Genomic DNA, 19,449 nt, shown 5'->3' on the forward strand with positions numbered 1-19,449 from the left:
CAGTCCCCACCTGCTGTATGGTCTCTCTAGTCCCTCCCCCCATTTTTTGTCTTTAAGGGCCACAACTGACAGGGTTCCGGGTTTTCTTCTGGCTCTGCACTCAGGAATTAACTCCTGACTGTGCTCGGGAGACCATACGGGATCCTGAAGATTGAACCCTGGCGGGCCACATTTGCAAAGCAAATGCCCTATCCACTGTGCTATAGCTCCAATCCCACCTGCCCTTTATTTTTTAAGTGAAGTCAAGTTTTTTGTTTGTTTGTTTGGTTGATTTGCTTTGGTTTGTCTGTTAGTTTGTTTTGTTTTGTTTTGTCTTGGTTTTGATTTGGGGGTTTTGATTTGACAGTTCTCAGAGCTTACTCCTCTCTGCATTCAGGGACCATTCTTGATGGGGTTCGAGAACACTAAGTGGTACCAGGAATCAAGGTTGGCCATGAGCAAGACAAGCCTCTACCCACTGTACCATCTCTCAAGCCCTATAGAGTAGTTTTTATTGTCATAAATTTACTTGGAGAAGGAAGAGGAGAGAGACAGAGACAGAGAGAGAATGTGTTCAAGGGGGGATGTGGGCTTCTTTGGGGTGAAAAAAGAACCTCACACCATATTAGTAAATTAGGACCATATTACTAAATACCATACCATAGTAGTAAATTAGTATATTTACATATATGTAAATTAGTATTAGTAAATAAATACTATACCATATTAGCTAATAGGACAGTAAATTGTAGGAACATACTAAAACAAGGGAAACAGGGGAGTGGCTTTTGGGTGAAGGTAACTAATATGTGAGGGAAGTTAATGGAAGATGAGGGTTAGCTTAGTAAGGTCTTCACAGATCCAGTCTCCAGACTAATAAGCCAGAGAATTGTCTTCCCAAAGGAAATTAAACCCCTTTTTTACAGGCAGAGAATCAAAAGTTCTTCCTCAGTCTGTTGTTCTTCATTGTCTAAAAATCCTTGTCTAATGATCTTTATGTTATGGGGTGACAGTTGGACCCCCTTCAGTCCTTTGTTCTTTTTCCCTCGGAAACCCCAATAAAAATTGCTACTCTCCTCCCAAATTTCTTTGCTCTCAACCACCCTTCCCCGATTTAGTCTTAATTTTTTCTATGTTTATTTCTCTTGCTCTGTTTTTTTCTTCCACTCAGCTACCAGCCTATCCATTTAGATAGCTCGCTCATCCTTGCCAATCCCCAGAAGAAAGGAAGTTCACAAGGGTGGGGTTTTTTTGGTCTGTTTTGTGTATTCATATCCCCCAGAGCCTGTAGTACTTCCTGAATTACAGTAAGGACTCAATAATTATTTTTAAGATGTTATGTTGATAGAAACTGAAATACAAGTTACTTGCCCAAACTGCTCTTAACGACTAGGAGAACTAAATAAGATAAGAGTATTTTTATCTTGTTGGCTTTTAGAAAAATATCTACTAGTGGAAACTGCATTTTCATATTCCTTCTCATCACTGGAAAAGAGGGCTTTTCCACTGCAGTGTGGAAGGCAATCATCTGGCATACTGCTGATCCAGTTTGATCCTCAACACCCCATATGGTACCCCCTAAGTCTGCCAGGATTGATCCCTGAATGCAGTGGCAGGAGTAAACCCTAAACACAGCTGGGTGTGGCCCCAAAACTGAAAAGTAAAACACTGGGAAAGAACCAAAGAAAAGTTTTGCAAATGAGGTTTTCTTTTACATTTGCTTCTTTTTTAAATTTAGATCCAAATAAGAAGGTTTTTTTTTAAGGTATTAAGGGGAGAGGGTATTTTTAAAGTGCTAGCATGTGGCATCAATTACATGTTGATTCAATATAATAATAATAATATCATCATTATGAAAGACAATACAGTAAGGATGAATTTAAACGTGTTAAAACATTAGTATAATCAGATACCGAGTTCTAAGAGGGTACTTTTCACACTTCTATAAACATGTAACCCATAGTATAATAACATTTTTCTGAATGAAGAAAAATAATTTTGATACTTTTTAATAAAAAATATGAATAAAAGGGGTATAGGTTTTTATTTTAGAAGCTGGAATTACCAAAAATTGCACCTTTCATGGCATCTATTTTTCATTGATTTCTCCTTACCTTTTTTTTTAAATCTTTTATTTTATTGAAACCATTGTAGTTTACAAAATCCTTCATAGTTGTGTTTCAGACATACAATATATCAGGGTCAATCCCACCACCAGTGTTGAACCTCCCCCACCAATGTTCTCAGAGTACATGCTTCTCTTAATCATATTGTCATTACTTGTTGTTTTCTTTCCTAAAGAAAATCCAGTGTTTTTTCCTGGCTGCAAATAGTCTTCCTTCAGAGGAATTTCTCTATATATTCACATCTGGAGGACTTGCACCAAGCTTGACCATCATTAATAGCACATATACTGGTATCTTCCACTTTAACTTAACCTTGGTAAATGCATTTCATTTCATTCTGGGTTATTAGTAACAGGAATAAGATTCTTCCTAATAAAGTGTTTTTGGTTGGATTGGGTTGGGTTTTTTATTTGGGACCACACACAAAAGTGCTTGAATTCTTCTCCCAGGATATGCTCAGGGTCTCTCTCCTCATGGGAATAGAACCTGGGACTTCTGCATGCAAAGCACATAATTGTTTAAATAATTGGTTTCATAATGTTACATTTGTAAAGATATAGTTCATTTCCACATAACTATATTTAAATAATTGGTCCCTTGATGTTACTTTTGTAGAGATAGATTTAAGTCCTACATAGCTATATTTAAATAATTGGTCCCCTAATATTACTTTTATAGAGATAGATTTAAGTCCTACATAACTATGTTTAAATCATTAGTCCCCTAATATTACTTTTGTAGAGATAGATTCCAGTTTCAACATAATACATTATTCCTTCGGCTTTAAATATTATACATGCATCATGACCTTAAGAGAAGAAAAGATACAGTTTTAAATCATCCACTCACCTTTTTTTATTGCCATATTCTTCTATCTTTTCTGTAACTATATGTTCTATTTGATATCAAACTATCAAGCTAAATAACTTTTCTTTGTGTTGGTTTTTCGGCCACGCCCAGTGACACTCAGGGGTTAGTCCTGGCTATTCGCTCAAAAATCACTTCTGGCTTGGGGACCAAGGTTGTTCATGATTGAGCTTCAGTTATGCAATATCCAACACACTTTACCAGTGCACATTTCCTGCCACCAATGTCTCCAGTTCCCCTCCCGCTCTCCCCCCAGCCCTGAATACCTCTATGACAGACATTTTTCTTCTTTCTCTCTCTCTTTCTCACCTTTCCCTCCTTTCATCTCTTTCTCCCCTGTCCCCTTGTCTCTCTTTCCCCCTTCCTCCTTTCCTTTTATTCCTTTAAGACACTGTGGTTTGCAATATTGTTACTGAAGTGAACCATGCATATCACTTTTTTTTTTAATGAAGTCTAACAACTTTTTCCTTTGAGTGCTCATTCTTTTGGTATCACCAAAAGTAGGAAACCATCCCCTAATCCAGAGCCATGACTTTTTAGTCTTTCCTTTTGCATTTGAGTCTATTTTGAGTTCAGTTTTTCTTTGCTTGTCTATTTGGAGGGATCCACAGCCAGCAATGTTCAGGGTCACTCCTGACTCAGGAATCTTTCCTGGCAGTGCTCAGGGGACCACATGGATTGCTGGATATTGAACCCAGCTCAGCTACATGCAAGACAAGTACCCTGCCCGCTGTTCTGTTGCTCTTGCCCCTTAAGTTCAATTTTGTGTGTAGTGTGAGGTATATCCACACTGATTCTTTCTCCTGTGAATATCCTGCTAAAATATAGCCAGTCATTTGAAAATACTATTGATTCTTTCCCACTGAATTGTTTCAGCATCTTTATAGAAAATTGATTAACTATAAATAGGAAGGTTTATATCTGGATTCTAATTTCTATTGCTCTCTATTCTATTTTTGTACACTATATCTTATTGTCTTGATATTGCTGCTTTATAGTAAGTTTTGAAATTGGGATGTATGAATTCTTCAACTTTGTTCTTTTTTCAAAATCGACTTTTTTTTTCTAGTCTATGAAATGAAATTGCCTAGTCTCCCTGTCCTTTTTTAGCTTAGGCGATTCAATTTTTTACAAAAAGAACTGTGAAGTTTGAAGAAATTGTGAAGAGAAAATTAGAAGAGAAGTTAGAGAGATTGTGTTTAATCTGTAGTTAATTTAGGTCGCCTGGTCATATTTTTTGTTTGTTTATTTGTTTTTGTTTTTGTGAAATGCTGGAGATTAAATCCAGGTTTTCATGCATGCAAGACATTAAACCACACCCAAGTATAATAGTCTCCAATCTATGAATCTGTATTTCTATTCGTTCTTTTTATATTTTGTTTCATTTTTTCCAACAGTGTTTTGTAGTTTTCAAAGGATCAGTTTTGTTCTTTTCTTAAGTTCATTTTTAAAATTAAATTCTCTTTGATGTTGCTGTAAAGGGAATGACTTTCTGTTGTGATGGTGCTAGTTATGGCACACAGATCACTTCCAAGGGCGCTGGGGATCATATCTAGGACCTCACACATGCACACCACATGCTGGACCATTGGGCCTCATTACTGGCCTGGGAATTGCTTTATGAATATTATTTCCAGATTGTTCTTTTCAAGCGTACAGGAGTACAATTGATTTTTGCATCTTTACCTCTAATCCTGTGAACTTGCTGGACTTATTCTGAGTTCTTCTAGGTTTTTAGTGGTCATCTAAAGTCTTAAAGGACAGTTTTGTCAACTACACAATTTCTGGTTGTCTTCATTGTCTTTCAGCATTTTCAATTTCTCATTCTGCACTTTGAATATGTTATCTGACCTCATTGTTTCTGAATGACACTTTATTATTACTGATCCTTGTACGTAATGCACATTTTCCCCTTGGATAATATTAAAATTTTCTATTCGCATTGACCCTGACTGGACTTCTTATATTGTAACTAATCACATTTAGAAAACTTTTACCCATTATTTGTTAAAAAAATTCTGTTCCTTCTTCTTGAAGCTCCACTTTATGCATATTTTTAGAACATGTAATACTCTCCCACAGATCTTTTCTTTTTTCCCCTTCTTCAGATAAAATAATCTCAGTCACTCTGTTTATTATTTTTTCATCTGCCATCTCCTATCAAATTCATCCAGTAAATATTCTATTTTATTTATCATACTTTTCTGACTTTTTATATATTTTTACATTTACTTTGCCAGCTTTCATTTGTGCACTGGGATTCATTGTCTCTTTCTCCATTAGGACATTTTTCTGAAATCTGTGTATATATTTGTAGGAACCACTTAGAAATTTCCATCAACCCCATGGACTCCCTTTGCACTCTTTTATTCTCTAAGTCCCCCTCCTCTACGTTACCAATCCCATATTCCTATTTCATTTCAAGTTTCATCATTTTTGGTTTAAAGCTGAGTAAAAAGACAGTTCAGAAATGATGGCACATGGCTTTCAAGCAATTGGTCCCAGTTCAACCCCCAGCACTATATGGTTCTCCAAAGTCTCACTGATATAGACTGAAAGTCCTTGAGCACTGCAAGGGGGGGGGCAGGTAGGGCCCAATATCTTGGTGCCCCAGCTATGCTGCATCCTCACACTTTACACTGACTCACAGATCTGATTGAATCTAAGGGAGTAGCTCCTGGCCCTCCTCAGGACGACTTCATTATCTCCAAACACCTTCCATTATTACAAATAATGAAAAAGCCCTCAATCCCATTTTATTCCATATATGTACCTGTATAGTGCAGGGCAAACTCCTAAAAATGAAGTTCCTAAGTAAAGAGATGGTATCTGCATTATTTAGTTGTATTAAAAATTTTAATATAAGGTAGATAATAAAATAATTGTAACTTGTGACATTGTAAAACATTTCTGATGTCTTTCCTTTTTAATCCAAGTTTAGTGATCGGGTTTTCTGGCTCATTGATATTCCCAGGGAAAATATTACCCAAAATACAGGTAAGAGAAATCTGAATTAATTCTACTACTCATGAGTGTAATAGTCCAATTATGCAAATAAAAACATTTCTCTATTAAAGAGTTGTTATTCCATGGTAATGTCTTATAAAAAATTTAGAACACGTGGGATTAGAGAGATAATACAATGGATAGGGCAGCCCTTTCTTTGCACTCAGCTGACCCAGATTCGATCCTTGGTATAAAATTATAACATCACATCGATTATGGCATTGCTTTTCATTTTGTTTTGAGGAGACCACACCTGGTAGTGATCAGAGCTTACTCCTGGCTCTTCAGGAAGTAATCATTCCTGACAGGGGAGCATAGGGGTCTAAATGGGATGCTGGGGATCAAACCCAGGTGGGCCACATGCAAGGTAAGAGCCCTACCTGCTGCACTATCACGCAGCCCCTATGGTACTTTTTTAAACCCTCTATTCTCAATTTTTCTTAACTTAATATATTGGAACTTTTGATAATTTTCTTTGGGAAATTATCCTCAATGTTGTACTTCTTTTTATCTTTGTCTAATTAAATGTTCTTTAGTATAATGATAGGTACTTGACATAATAATTTGGTTTAATAAACAAAGCAGTCAAGATCACTTGTTAGTGTTACTTTTTCTAGCTCTTTATACTTTCATTTCAGTATCTGTAGTAATATTGCACTCCCAGTAGATAAAGAATGTGTCTAGATTGGTTTATTTTTTATTTTTTTTTTTTTTTTGGTTTTTGGGCCACACCCGGCGGTGCTCAGGGGTTACTCCTGGCTAACTGCTCAGAAATAGCTCCTGGCAGGCACGGGGGACCATATGGGACACCGGGATTCGAACCAACCACCTTTGGTCCTGGATCGGCTGCTTGCAAGGCAAACACCGCTGTGCTATCTCTCCGGGCCCTAGATTGGTTTATTATATTGGAATATTTCTTCTTCTACACATTTATTTGAAGTCTATTTATGGGCATTTTGTTGGTTTATTTTATTTAATGTTTTTATTGAGGTACTGGGATTTAAATACTGTTCATTATCTTTTTTATTTAAACTTTGTTTCAACACCACACCCATCACTTGAGACTCTGCTTCCCTCCAACACTGTTCCAAGGGTCCCCTCCAAGACACACCCCTCTTGTAAACACAGTTTTAACAAAATTTCCAGTGTCAGTGACTTTGGTTTATTTTTTTATAATATTGACTACAGCTATTTTTTAAATCATTTTCAGCCCTGGATTTGGGTGGAAAGGTTGGCATCTAAGATGGATGCTCTATTCATTGAATTGTTTTTAATGAGTAAGGAGTGAGTTCATTGTTTCTGATTCTGCCTTCAGATCTTTCCCCTACCATGAGGGGCTTCTGTTGCATTGTTGAGGTCATTGCCTGTAAAATAAAAATTCATGAGTGGTGAGACTGCCCCATACACTGTGTTTCTAACCCCTTAGGCAGACAAGTCTGAAGAACCAAGGTAGCAGCAAAAAAAAAATAAATAATAATAATAATAATACACCAAGCAGTCAGGAAAAGATGGAGAACATGGGATCTATGGCCTTTTGCCTTGTGCTCTTTCTACCTCCGCCAAAAGCCAGAAGAACTTTTTGTTGTTGTTGTTGTTGTTGTTGTTTTTGGTTTTGGGCCACTCGATAACTCAGGAGTTACTCCTGGCTCTGCACTCAGAAATCACTCCTGGCAGGTTCAGGGACCATATGGGATGCTGGAGATCTGGACCCAGGTCCTCCCAAGTAGGCTGCTTGCAAGGCAAATGCCCTACCACTGTGCATCCTCTCCAGCCCCCAGAACTTCTTTCTTTATTCAAACTAAGTTCCCATACCAAGGTTAAGTAATCCAGGTGGACTTTTACCTATCAAAAGGTTTAGTGAAAGAGGAAGTTGGGGGAACACCTTTGTTTAGGGTTTTAGCTAGTCTTATCTTACATTACCACACTTTTTGTTTGAAACAGAGAGAGAAGAGAGAAAGAGAAGAGAGAGAGAGAGAAGAGAGAGAGGAGAGGGGAGAAAGGAGAGAGAGGAGGGAGAGAGAGGAGAGAGAGAAGAGAGGGAGAGAGAGAGAGGAGAGAGAGAAGAGAGGGAGAGAGAGAGGAGAGAGAGGAGAGAGAGGAGAGAGAGGTTACAAAAGTTTTGTTCTACTTTTTCTCTACCAAAGGCTGGAACCTCAGATCAGAAGTTTAAATTGTATACATCATTCACAAAACAGTCAGCCTTTTCCATATCTTTCTGTATCTTATACATCTCACAAAAATTTTTCATAGAATTGTTTAGGGATTTTTAGCTAGTTTCATCTTACAATTACCCAGGATTTGAGGTGTTAAGTAGTACTTCTTCTCACTGCAGAAACATGCAGACTACTGGGAAGGGTCAGACAGAAATGTGATCAGAAGTGTTACATTGTCTTGAAATCTCTGTTAACCAAACCAAATTGGGGGCCCATTGACTGACTTATTTATGTGGTCATAATATTACTTGGTTCTAAAACTGGAGTTTCTAGGTCTGCTTTTCAAGTGGAGAGTTTCAGGTTGGGGGAAAAAAAAAAGTGGCCTTCATTTTTTAAGGGAAAAAAATTATCTTTTCTACCCAAAGCTTCTTGGTAAGAGGCCACTGGTTAAACTGGAGGAAGGAAGTGCAGATGGTGGTGGCCAGCGTTCCATTCCTCTCCTGATTTGTATTTCTAAGCTTTTGAACTCCTGAGTATCTAACCACACAAACACACTAAACACACAAAGTACACACCCTGCTTTCCCCCCACCCCATACAGAGATTTTGCCCTAGCTTTCTCTTCCACCCATTCTTTTAAGATGTAAAAACCCACCGAGGCCTAATTAGCATTAGATAGGTACTTTTTTTTTCTGTTAACTAAGTCAGTTCTTTCCCCCCAGATGTATTGAGTCTGGTCAATAAAAATTGAACCAGAGGACATCTCTGTCCTCAAAGTTGGAAGCACCCTGACCCATGCTTTTCTCCTCTTATACCTGTCTGGTTTCTTAATCCTTGCAGCACCCCTACTTTAGACTCATTCCCCCGGGGTTGGGTTACCACAAGTGGAGCCTCTACAATAGGTAAACCCAGTGCGAGGGTAATATAGGTATGCCAGCTTATAGAGAAAAATCGTGTTGGTATATAGATCTTTTCTGAAGAAAAATAAAGCAAGAAAATAATAAATAAGTCGTTGGAAAGAGGGAAACTGAGATTATGGGAGAATTTTTGTAGAATTAGTAGCATCCTTTTATTTCATCATTCATGGTACTTACCAATGAATATATTGTAAGGAATTGTTTGATGAGGGCAAGAGATAATAGAGGAATTAAGACACTTTCCTTGAGTCTCATTCACTCTGATTTGAACCCTGAGCAGCATTTAGGTCAATATCAACATGTGTGATGGTCAGGAAGCACTTAAAGTGCCTATGGAGACACTTCAAAAGGCTGGAGTGCTTGCTTCACACGCAAGAGCCCTAGATTTGATCCCTACACTGCATGGTTTCCCCCACACATTACCAAGAGGGTAATGTTGAGTATGGCCAAAAAAAAACAAACAAACAAACAAAAAAAACCCAACAACATCCATTTTTCTAAAGCCTGTGGTAAGTGACTGAAGTTGGAATAAAACTCAGAAAATATCGGACTGTATTGTGAATATAAGGAACAAACCTAGACTTCTCTTTATATTCAGTCACTTCACGTGATGTGGGTATGAGAGACAACCACATCATTGCATTAATCTCTCACTTTATCAGGACATGTAAAAAAGTTATCTGAGACCTGTGGATCCTCAGGGCTTCAACTTTTAATCATTTGAAAGTTGGAAAAAGTTATACATATACCAACTATGAGCCAAAGGTCACTTAGATTCTCTACCCAGCTTCTCTGTACTGCCCAGCTACGCCTCATGCTCTTTTAGTAGAAAAATACACAGTCTTACCACCCTTGCTTACTGTGCAGAACTGCCTGGTGGAGAGCAGTAAGTTCACATTGCACCAAGAGCATTTCATGTGTCACAGCTGCCACTGGAAGTGCCTCATCCTTCCTGAGGCTGTCGCCTTCTTAGGAGGGAATCCCTGGTGTCCTCAACATATGCCCCCCCCCCAACACATGACCTCTCCATCTTCTGCTTTCAATCCACCTACACTTCAATTTTTAAAGTGACAGTCTTGATTCTTGTACCTGATATGGGGCACTTGTCTTTTCATTGGTATTCATGAGCCTTTTTCATTGAATGTGTTTGTTGATATAATAGTACTGAAATCTATCATCAGATAGTTAATTTTCTATAGTTTCTTTTTCTGTCTTCATTCATATTATGGTTTATGCTTCCATTTCATATCTACTCTTGGCTTATTTCTATTTTGAAATATCTTACTGTCGGTCCTAAAGTTTTTACTATATATTTTAATAAATCCTAGTGTGCTTTCAAATAACATTATGTATACCACTTCACATGACATGTCAGAATATGCTTTTTACTCAAGCCACCATGATTCTCAGAGAACTGTGATCTAAAATATGATTAGCATTGATTTGTGTGGCAAAGGAAAAAATCAGGATCCACTAGTGTGCTCGTAAGAGCAATTTTTAATTCACAAGACATAAAACAGTAACTGATCATTTATCTTTTGTTTTCCAACAGATATTGCTCCTGTAGAAGAATGGTTAGTAAGGGTCAGCCTACAACATGGATTAGATATTTTTACTACTGAAGGAACATTGTTGGACAGAATTCGAGGTAGAGTCCAATGATGCAAGTCAAGCAGAGAGCCAGGGTGATGGTCAAAGGGCTGGAGAATGTGCTTTCTTGATAGGATCCCCGGGTTGATCCCTGGCACCTCTTGGTCCTCTAGGCATGAAACACATAAAACAAAACAAAACCAAGTGAAGTCTATTTTATATCATTCTTTCAACACATCCGGGTACCTGCTACCTGCCAGACTGTGTTAAGTACCAGAGGACAAAAATTAAAGAGATGATTGTAATCTTTGTGAAACTTAGAGTCTCAGAATACAGAGAATACATAAAGTAGACATATGGGTGACTGTTCTGGGATCTGCAGAGGATCCAAGTCACCACAGAAATGTTCCTTTCTCTACACCCTAGTGAGGTCATAATGAATGAAGCTCAAGAAAATCAGATATTGGGTCGTAGCAATAGCACAGTAGGTAGTATGTTTGCCTTGCATGCAACTGACCCAAGTTCGATCCCCAGCATCCCATATGGTCCCCCAAGCCTGTCAGAGTGAATGTAGAGCCAGGAGTAACCAACCCCTGAGCACCATCAGACATGACCAAAAAAAAAGAAAGAAAAGAAAATCAGTTATTATATCTTTGATAAATATTATGAAAGATAATCAATCATTGCTTTTGTTTTCCTTATGAAAACTACCTGCAAAGATTCTGTCCCATACTGAGTTAAGAACCATTGTACTTTTTCAAGAAAAAGTGCTCATATAAGGTTTTGAATTCTACTATTGGTTGGTAAAACCAACTCAACTGCTCTTAGTTTTCTGATTTGTAGCTGCTTTTATTGGATCCCATAGAACATGATTGTTTAAAATTTTCTTTTTGACTTCTGGCTTTTGGGATACATCTGATGAGCTCAGGGGTTACTCCTGCATAACACTCTAGAATTTCTCCTGGCAGGGTTCATGGGACAATATCGGAATTGAACCAGGGCTGCTGTGTACAAAGCAAATGCCCAAGCTGCTGTACTATCACTTTTGCTCCTGGCTGTTTACTTTTCTTTTTCAATTCTCTGTCTATATTTTGTCTTTCCCCTATCTTTGCATGAGTAAAATCACTTAGGTATTATTAAGAAAAAGAATGACACCTCTATCACTTGATAAGCACTATTTAACCTCTACCTGGTGGCAGAGCAATCCCACAGCAAGTAGGGCATTTGCCTTACCCAGATTGATTGTTGATCTGGATTTGATCTCTGGCATTCCATATGATCTCCCAAGCCTGCCAGGATTGATTTCTGAGCACAGAGTCAGGAGTAATCCCTGGGCACCACTGGCTGTGGCCCAAAAACCAAAGATAAATAAATAGTAAATTTTAAATAAATTAACCTCCATGGAGACAGATAATGAGACCCTTGCCTTGCTCGTGGCCTACTCCATAAGTCCCCAATACTACATATGGTTCCCTGAGCAAAGTGATCCCTGAGTGCAGAACCAAGAGTAAGTCCAAAGTACTGCCAAGTATGACCAAAATTTCTACCCACACAATCTTCCCAGGGAAGATGTGCAGAGGACCAAGAATTGTTCTAAAACCCAGCTTCTTAAGCTGGGGTCATAACCCTATATGAAAATTACAACATGGGGGACATGAAAAATTTGGCTACAGAGAAAGGGAGGTTTGAGTTTGATACCCCAACATTGCAAGGTCCTCAAATACTGCCGGAAGTGATCACTAAATACTGGAGTCTGGAGTTGCTCCCAAGTACCACAAGGTGTAACCTAGAGAACCAATTTGAAAATAATTGATAAGCAACCACATGGGCTGGAGAAGTTAACACTGTGGGTAGAATGCTTACTCTGCTTACCGCCAACCCAGGTTGAATCCCTAGGAGAACAAATAGTCTCTCAAAGCCCTGACAGTTTTCTCTGAGCACAGAGCCAGGAATAAGTCCGTGAGCACAGCCAGGTGAGCCCACCTCCCAAAAACATATATTAAAAAAAAATCAGCCACATAATGAATCTGATGTTTCTGGCAGCACTCATCCATGTTGCATTTCATGGGTGGAAAAAAAGGAGTTTCAAGTGGAAAAAGTTTAAGAAAGCCTGACCTAAGAGCCAGAGAGCTAGTACAAAGGGTAAGGAGCTTGCCTTGCATGTATCTAACACCAGATTTGATTGCTGGCACCCCACATTTGATTCCTGAGCACTAATAGGCATGATCTCTGAGCACAGAGTCAAGAGTAAGCCCTGAATGTTTTGGTTGTGGCCCCCAAAGAAACAAAAATAGGGTCCTAGAAAAAAAAAGTGCATATGTACAAAGGGCAGGAACAAATTTTTAAACGTTTCCCTTTTTTTATGGAGGAAATAGTCTTGGCAGTGACCCAGATGGAGTAGCAGGGGGATTGCTCATGTTAGGGATCAAACCCAGGACCCGACACAAGCCCTTGAACCACATTCCCAGGGTCCTAAATTATGTAATAAGAAAAACTGAGACCATAAATATTTATCAAGAGGAGAAAGATGGATAAATGAACATATTTTGCTAAAATCATGAAAATGGTCCCCTATGTATCAATCATGAAGTATCCAGAAACAGAGTGACTTCTCAAGCTCCAGAATGGAGTGGGAGAACATTTTTCTAAAATTTAGAAACCACACAAAGGGATGCTATCTGCTGTTTATGGTATAAAACATAGCATTTGCCTCTTTTATTTTGTGCTTTCTTTTTTTTTTTTTCCAAACCCAAAGTTGATTTTTTTTTTTGGTTGGGCCATACCTGGGTTTTGATATTGTGGTGTTCTGTGCTCTTAGGGAGATGCTCACAAGTAGTGCTTAGAGGGCCCTGGAGACACTCCCAGGGATTCTCAGTCATTCAAGGCCAACAATTCTATTCAAGAGTCTGGAATTATTGTTCTGAGCATCCTGAAGTTCCAGGGATTACCCAGGTCACCTCAACAATGCTCAGGGTACTGGAGGGGCCTCTTAAGCATCAATCACCCTTCAGTGCTGGGGAACCATGTGGTTCTGGGGATCAACCTGAGTCCAGACACATGTAAAGCATGTGCTCTAAACCCTCTGCTAACACTCTAGTCTTCTTCCATACTATTTTCAAGTACAAAAAGAGCAATATAAAATTATTTAAAATATTTATTTTTGGAGCCACTCCTATTGGTGCTAAGGGGTTCCTTTCGGCTCTGTGCTCAGTAATTACTCTTGGCAGTGTTTAGGAGACCATATGGGATGCCAGGATTCAAACCTGGGTCAGCTATATGCAAGGCACATACCTACCCACTGTACTATCACTCCAGCCCCTATTTTAAGTATTTTTAATCTGAGATTTAAATCAATAACACAGTGAGGTGTACACAGAATGTTGTATACTATTCTAAAATAGTAACAAGCAATTATAGAATGTTGTGTTAAATATGTACAAAGAGAGGAACTATGATCATAAAGAACTTCACAAGTTAGTAGACCTTTCTTTTAAATATCTTTATTTAGGTACCATAGTTACAAACATGCTTGTAGTTGGGTTTTAGTCATAAAAAGCATACACACACCCTTCACCAGTGCAACCTTCCTTCCACCAATACCCCCTCCTCCCCCACCGCCTGTCTGTCTTCAAGACAGGCATTCTATTTCTCTCACTCACTACCATTGTCTTGATAGTTGTTAGTGTAGTTATTTCTCTATAACTGTACTCACCATTCTTTGTGGTAAGTTTTATATCATGGTTAGTCCATCCAGCCTTCATCTTTATTGTCTCTGGGTATTATTCCCATACAGTCCTTTATTTTTCTTAAATCCCACAGAGGTGTGAGACTTAGTGGACCTTTTTTGCAGAGTAGTGTCACACTTTGGTGATTCTCAGAAGCAACTTCCAACTCACTAGGGAATCCCTCCTGGAGGTGCTCAGAGGATCCTGATGAATTAAGGCTCAAACTCAAGCCTCTGACATGCAGAGCTTGTGCTCAGGCCTCTGAACTCTCCCTCCAGCCTGAGGTTTGTAGATCTCAAAAGCCACATGCAGCTGCAGGAATGAGATTTTAATCTGTGGAAAGAACTAGGACACCCATGTGGCCTACACAACAACACAACAACAGGGGTATCTGTGGATGCTAGGAGAGTCCAGCTCTTAGTCCCGTTACAATGCAAAGCCAATGAATAAAGTATAGGCAGAAAACACTTTTTTTTTTTTTTGGTCTTTGGGCCACACCTGGCGGTGCTCAGGGGTTACTCCTGGCTGTCTGCTCAGAAATAGCTCCTGGCAGGCACGGGGGACCATATGGGACACCGGGATTCGAACCAACCACCTTTGGTCCTGGATCAGCTGCTTGCAAGGCAAACACTGCTGTGCTATCTCTCCGGGCCCAGAAAACACTTTTAAATGCTCACTGGGAGCCAAGTGATGCTTGGGAAAGACTGGCAAAAATGTAGCAAAGAAACATGGATAGTAGCTCCTATCCTCATTCACTCATACAGAGTCCATTAGCAAGAGCCAGTAAGAAATAAGTTTCCATAAAACATTTTAGGAAGAGAATTGAGGGCTTCCTGGTGGAGAGGGGCAAAAGGGTGTTGAGGGGTCAATCTGGGATTTTTCACTCATGAGATCAAAAGACTAAGGATATTGGCTGAACTGTTGGAAAATATCAGGAGGAAACAGTGGGAAGGGACAGCCGGGGCTGTGTTAAGGGTTCGTTGTAAATCTCCATTGATTTTTCATCTCCAAAGAAACATTTTGTCCCAGCTGCCATATCTCTAGTCTCATCTCCCAAGCTCCCTTTGCACCTTCTCACGGTCCCCTTTTAAAGCCACTTTCCTGCCTCCTCCTAAGATTTTCAGCAGGAATCTGGACTTTATATAACTCCCCTATTCTTAAACCATTTAAGAGACAGTGTCTGCCTTGAGGTATGTGTGCATAGGAGGAATTTTCAGGATTGTGCAGTTATATTCCGCACCCAGCTCCAAATTCTGCCAGCCAGCAGACACAGGCTATGATACCTCAGGGAGCCAGCTACACCCTCAACTCACCAGATCCTCACCATATTTCTTTACTTTCAGTGACTTATGGCTGCATTTATTTGATGACAAAATGTTCTTTCATTGCTGCTGGGTTTGGAGCCACACCCAGCGAAGCTCAAGGGTTATTACTGGCTCAGGAATCACTCCTGGAAGTGCCCAAGGGACCACATGGAATGCCAGGGATTGAACACGTGTCGGCCACATGCATGTCAAATGCCTTACCTGCTGTGCTCTGGACCCATATGTGCCCATTTATTTGGAATCATGGAAGAGTTCCTAGACATAGCTTCTTGAATAGCTCTGAGGGCAAACACAAATGCGAATGTTTCATTTTCAAGAGTTCCATCTTGTAACATGTAAAACTTTTATTCTCACAGAACCCATTCTTCAGAATTCACTTGGGACTGTAATGACAGAAGATGAAATTTCCCAAGTTCACCCATTCATCAGAGGTCTCAAAATGACAAAAAGCCCTTGTGCAAATGATGTGGCACTACTTGGTTACATTTTGAATGATAAGCATAATGGTAAGTTCAGAGTATCTTTTAATGTTGGAAGTAGTGACTTATGTATACAACAGATGTTTAACTAGCAGTAAAATCTAATATATTGGCACAGTTGAGTAAAAAAGTTTCCTAAAAATATCTAAGCATGAGGGCCAAAGAGATAGTAAATGGGTAGGGCACTTGCCTTGCATGCATTTAGACTATATTCCCTGGCATCCCATTTAGTCCCCTGAGCTTTGTTTATCTGCTGTGAGTATGCATCACACAACATATTCTCTGTGACTTATGACTTTGCTGTCTCTTCATTTCCTTATTCTCTGTTCACCATTAGCATGCTGCTTCCTCCCAGAGATAATTCAGACGGATTACTTCTGTAGACCCTGGCATGTGTGGTATATAGTATTGTTCTAAGGTATCCCAGTTCTACTGAACTGAATTATGCATTTCCCCATCCAACTGTCATATTGAATAGTACCTTTATGCATTACAAATGCTATTCATATTATGCCAGTTGTTTTTCCTAGGTCATTCCTAACCTCCTCTAGTCTGAATCCATGAGCATAAAGGGAAAGTACAACTTCAAAAATAAGAATCAAAACTTTGCTTCTCATAGATTATAGATGTATCCATATCAAATATTAAATGTAAGCAGAAAAGCTGTTAGTACAAATAAAGGACTACTATAAAATTGAGGGATAGTAATATTATCAATAATATTGACAGTAATATTAAAATCATCCCAGAAAACAACAAACCCTCTAAGCTGCCAAGGAATAAACCCAAAAGAAAACAAAAAAAAAATCAGTTGCAAGATGCATTGTATATACATGTACATAGGTAGATATATGTGAGATAAAAATTAATGAACAATGACATCATCAAAGGACAGACTAGGGCAGTGATGACTAACTTTTTTGAGCCCGAGTGCCCAAACTGCTGCACAAAACCAAAGAATTTCCTCAAAGTGCCAGCATGTCCTCCCAATGGCCAGTCCGGCCCTGTTGCCAGGTGAGCTGCAAAGCAGACACCAGCACACTCGCCTCCCGCCGTGCCGCATATCTTAATTGCGGAACTTCCGGAGTGCCAGCTGCAAGGCCTTCTCGTGCCACAGGTTCGCCATCGCTGGACTTGGGCCTTCCAGGAACTGCAGTTTAAGTACTGGTAGCTTGACAAAATGGGACTTCTTTATGGATTAAAGTGCTTGGGGCCAGCTGGGGGCAAGGGAGCCTTATAGAAAGAGAAGGTTGCTGAAGCTAGTTCTTGTCTCCAGCAACAGAGGCTGAACTATTTGAGACTATCCTAGCTAAGGATTGATCATGAGGGGAAGGACATCCTCGCTGTGGTTCACAGAGCTTAAGGCAGGCATTGGTTGGGGCCGGAGCGGTGGTGCAAACGGTAGAGCGCTTGCCTTGCACGCACTAACCTGGGACAGAGAGCAGTTCGATCCCCTGGTGACCCATATGGTCCCCCAAGACGGGAGCGATTTCTGAGCACATAGCCAAGAGTAACCCCTGAGTGTCACCCAAAAATAATAATAATAATAATAATAATAATAATAATAATAATAATAATAAAGGCATTGGTATGCAATGTTTGTAGACAAAGGAGGAGCTCTAGCCTGGCGCCCAAAGAACAAAGTCAGAAATGACAAGGCCTCTAGGGTTGACAGGGGAAATAGGGTTGGAGGCTGGAAAGATAGGACAGTGGTTAAGGATCACATTCCCAATTTCTGTGATTTCATATTTTCTCTCTCTCACCAATATATTGGTTGGCAGCATCTGTGATGACCTTCCAAGCACTCATGCATGAGGTTAGCCTCTGGTCCCCTATCTCCCTCTCTACTTTAGTAATATCCTTATCATTATTACCATTATATTATTATTTGATGGTTTACCTCATCATAGCAGTACTAAGGCACTATTCTATCTTGGTCTCCCGATAATGTTTGAATGACCCTATAGTACTAATGATTGAAGCTGGATGCAAAACAGGTTCTATGCCCTTTGAGCTTTCTCTCTGATACCTCCACCCTATTTTTGCTGTTGGTGACTTCAACATCCAGAGATAAGCCCTCACTGCTCAGCTTTAAGATCTCCATTCCTTCAATCATCTTCCATCTTTCTATATTCTTGACCTTGTGTCTCCAGTGGGCCATTTTATCATCCAAACCTCCATGACCATCCTTTTACATTCCACCCACAACTCCTGTTTTTCAGGCTGCTCTTAACTACACACCCCAAAATTGATTTGATACTCTGGGGCTTCACAATAAGTCATCTTTTCTACATTTTCACATTCCAACATGCTTCTTTTCTTTATTTCTCCCCACGGTTTCCATAGCATATCTTTATGAATTCTGCCATATTGCCTTTGTCTCTCACTCACCACTAGTTAGAATCATGACTCTGGGAAGATAATACAGTGGGTAGGGCATTTGCCTTGCATGCAGTTTTGATCCTTGGCACCCCAGATGGTTCCTAAGTCAACCAGAAAAGATCCCTGAGCACAGCTGGGCTTTAGCCCCCAAACAAAACAAAATCATTTAGACTCCTAACTTAGGAAATCAGACTATTACTAGAAGGGAAAATTTTTTTCACATCAATCTGAGTTTAAAATTCCATTGACTTGGCCATACTATAAATCCATGACTGCAGAGCTCAAGAGGGTACTTAGCATCCCCAGAATCCTCTGTCCCCTGGAATGTTTATTTTCCCTTTCTGCTACGTGACCTTCTCACACCACTGGCCACAGCACGCCTCTCCCTCACCCCTTTTTCCTTGCTGCTCTCAGCTGTGCCTTTAACCCATGCCTCATGTGGAAACTCTAGGGGCTTCCTAGGAGTCCTATGTTGGCTGCACCTGCAGGTCCACATCCTGTTCCTCTTTGTCCTCACAGATATGACATCTACACTGGTTGCTCTGCGAGAGGTGTCCCTGAGGCTTCCCAAAGTCCCCGTCTCACCCCTTGTGTTTTGGATTTTTCTGGCAAGTCTCCTTTTTCTCTCCCATATCATCAGCACCTGATCCAGCAGGGTGTCCTTGCTGTTGTCCACACTCACAATGATGAGCGTGGAGGTGTCTCTACACTGGCTCTTCAGGCCACAAACCCCTCCTAGACCTGCCCCTCATCAGCCCAGCTAAAGACAACTCTCCTCTCAGCTGCTCTCACTTCCCTTTTTCTGTTTCTTTCCATGCAGAGATTTTCCTGTCCAGGATGCTGCCTTTCCCACTTGGCATTTTATTTTCGTTCCAAAACAGATATTGCCCCGTTTTTTTGT

At 39.8% G+C, this 19,449-nt stretch overlaps 1 protein-coding gene across 1 annotated transcript in view; it reads left to right on the forward strand.

Moving 5' to 3' along the window:
* CATSPERB (cation channel sperm associated auxiliary subunit beta) overlaps positions 1 to 19,449 on the forward strand; it is a 97,760-nt gene that overhangs the window by 6,596 nt on the left and 71,715 nt on the right. The window contains exons 3-6 of the mRNA XM_049770724.1: positions 2,281 to 2,421; positions 5,909 to 5,969; positions 10,600 to 10,695; positions 16,044 to 16,193. Of these exons, the coding sequence (XP_049626681.1) occupies positions 2,281 to 2,421; positions 5,909 to 5,969; positions 10,600 to 10,695; positions 16,044 to 16,193 (448 nt within the window). The remainder of the gene's footprint in view (positions 1 to 2,280; positions 2,422 to 5,908; positions 5,970 to 10,599; positions 10,696 to 16,043; positions 16,194 to 19,449) is intronic.

The sequence above is a fragment of the Suncus etruscus genome, chromosome 3 (genome assembly GCF_024139225.1).
Source record: "Suncus etruscus isolate mSunEtr1 chromosome 3, mSunEtr1.pri.cur, whole genome shotgun sequence".
NCBI classification, from domain to species: domain Eukaryota; kingdom Metazoa; phylum Chordata; class Mammalia; order Eulipotyphla; family Soricidae; genus Suncus; species Suncus etruscus.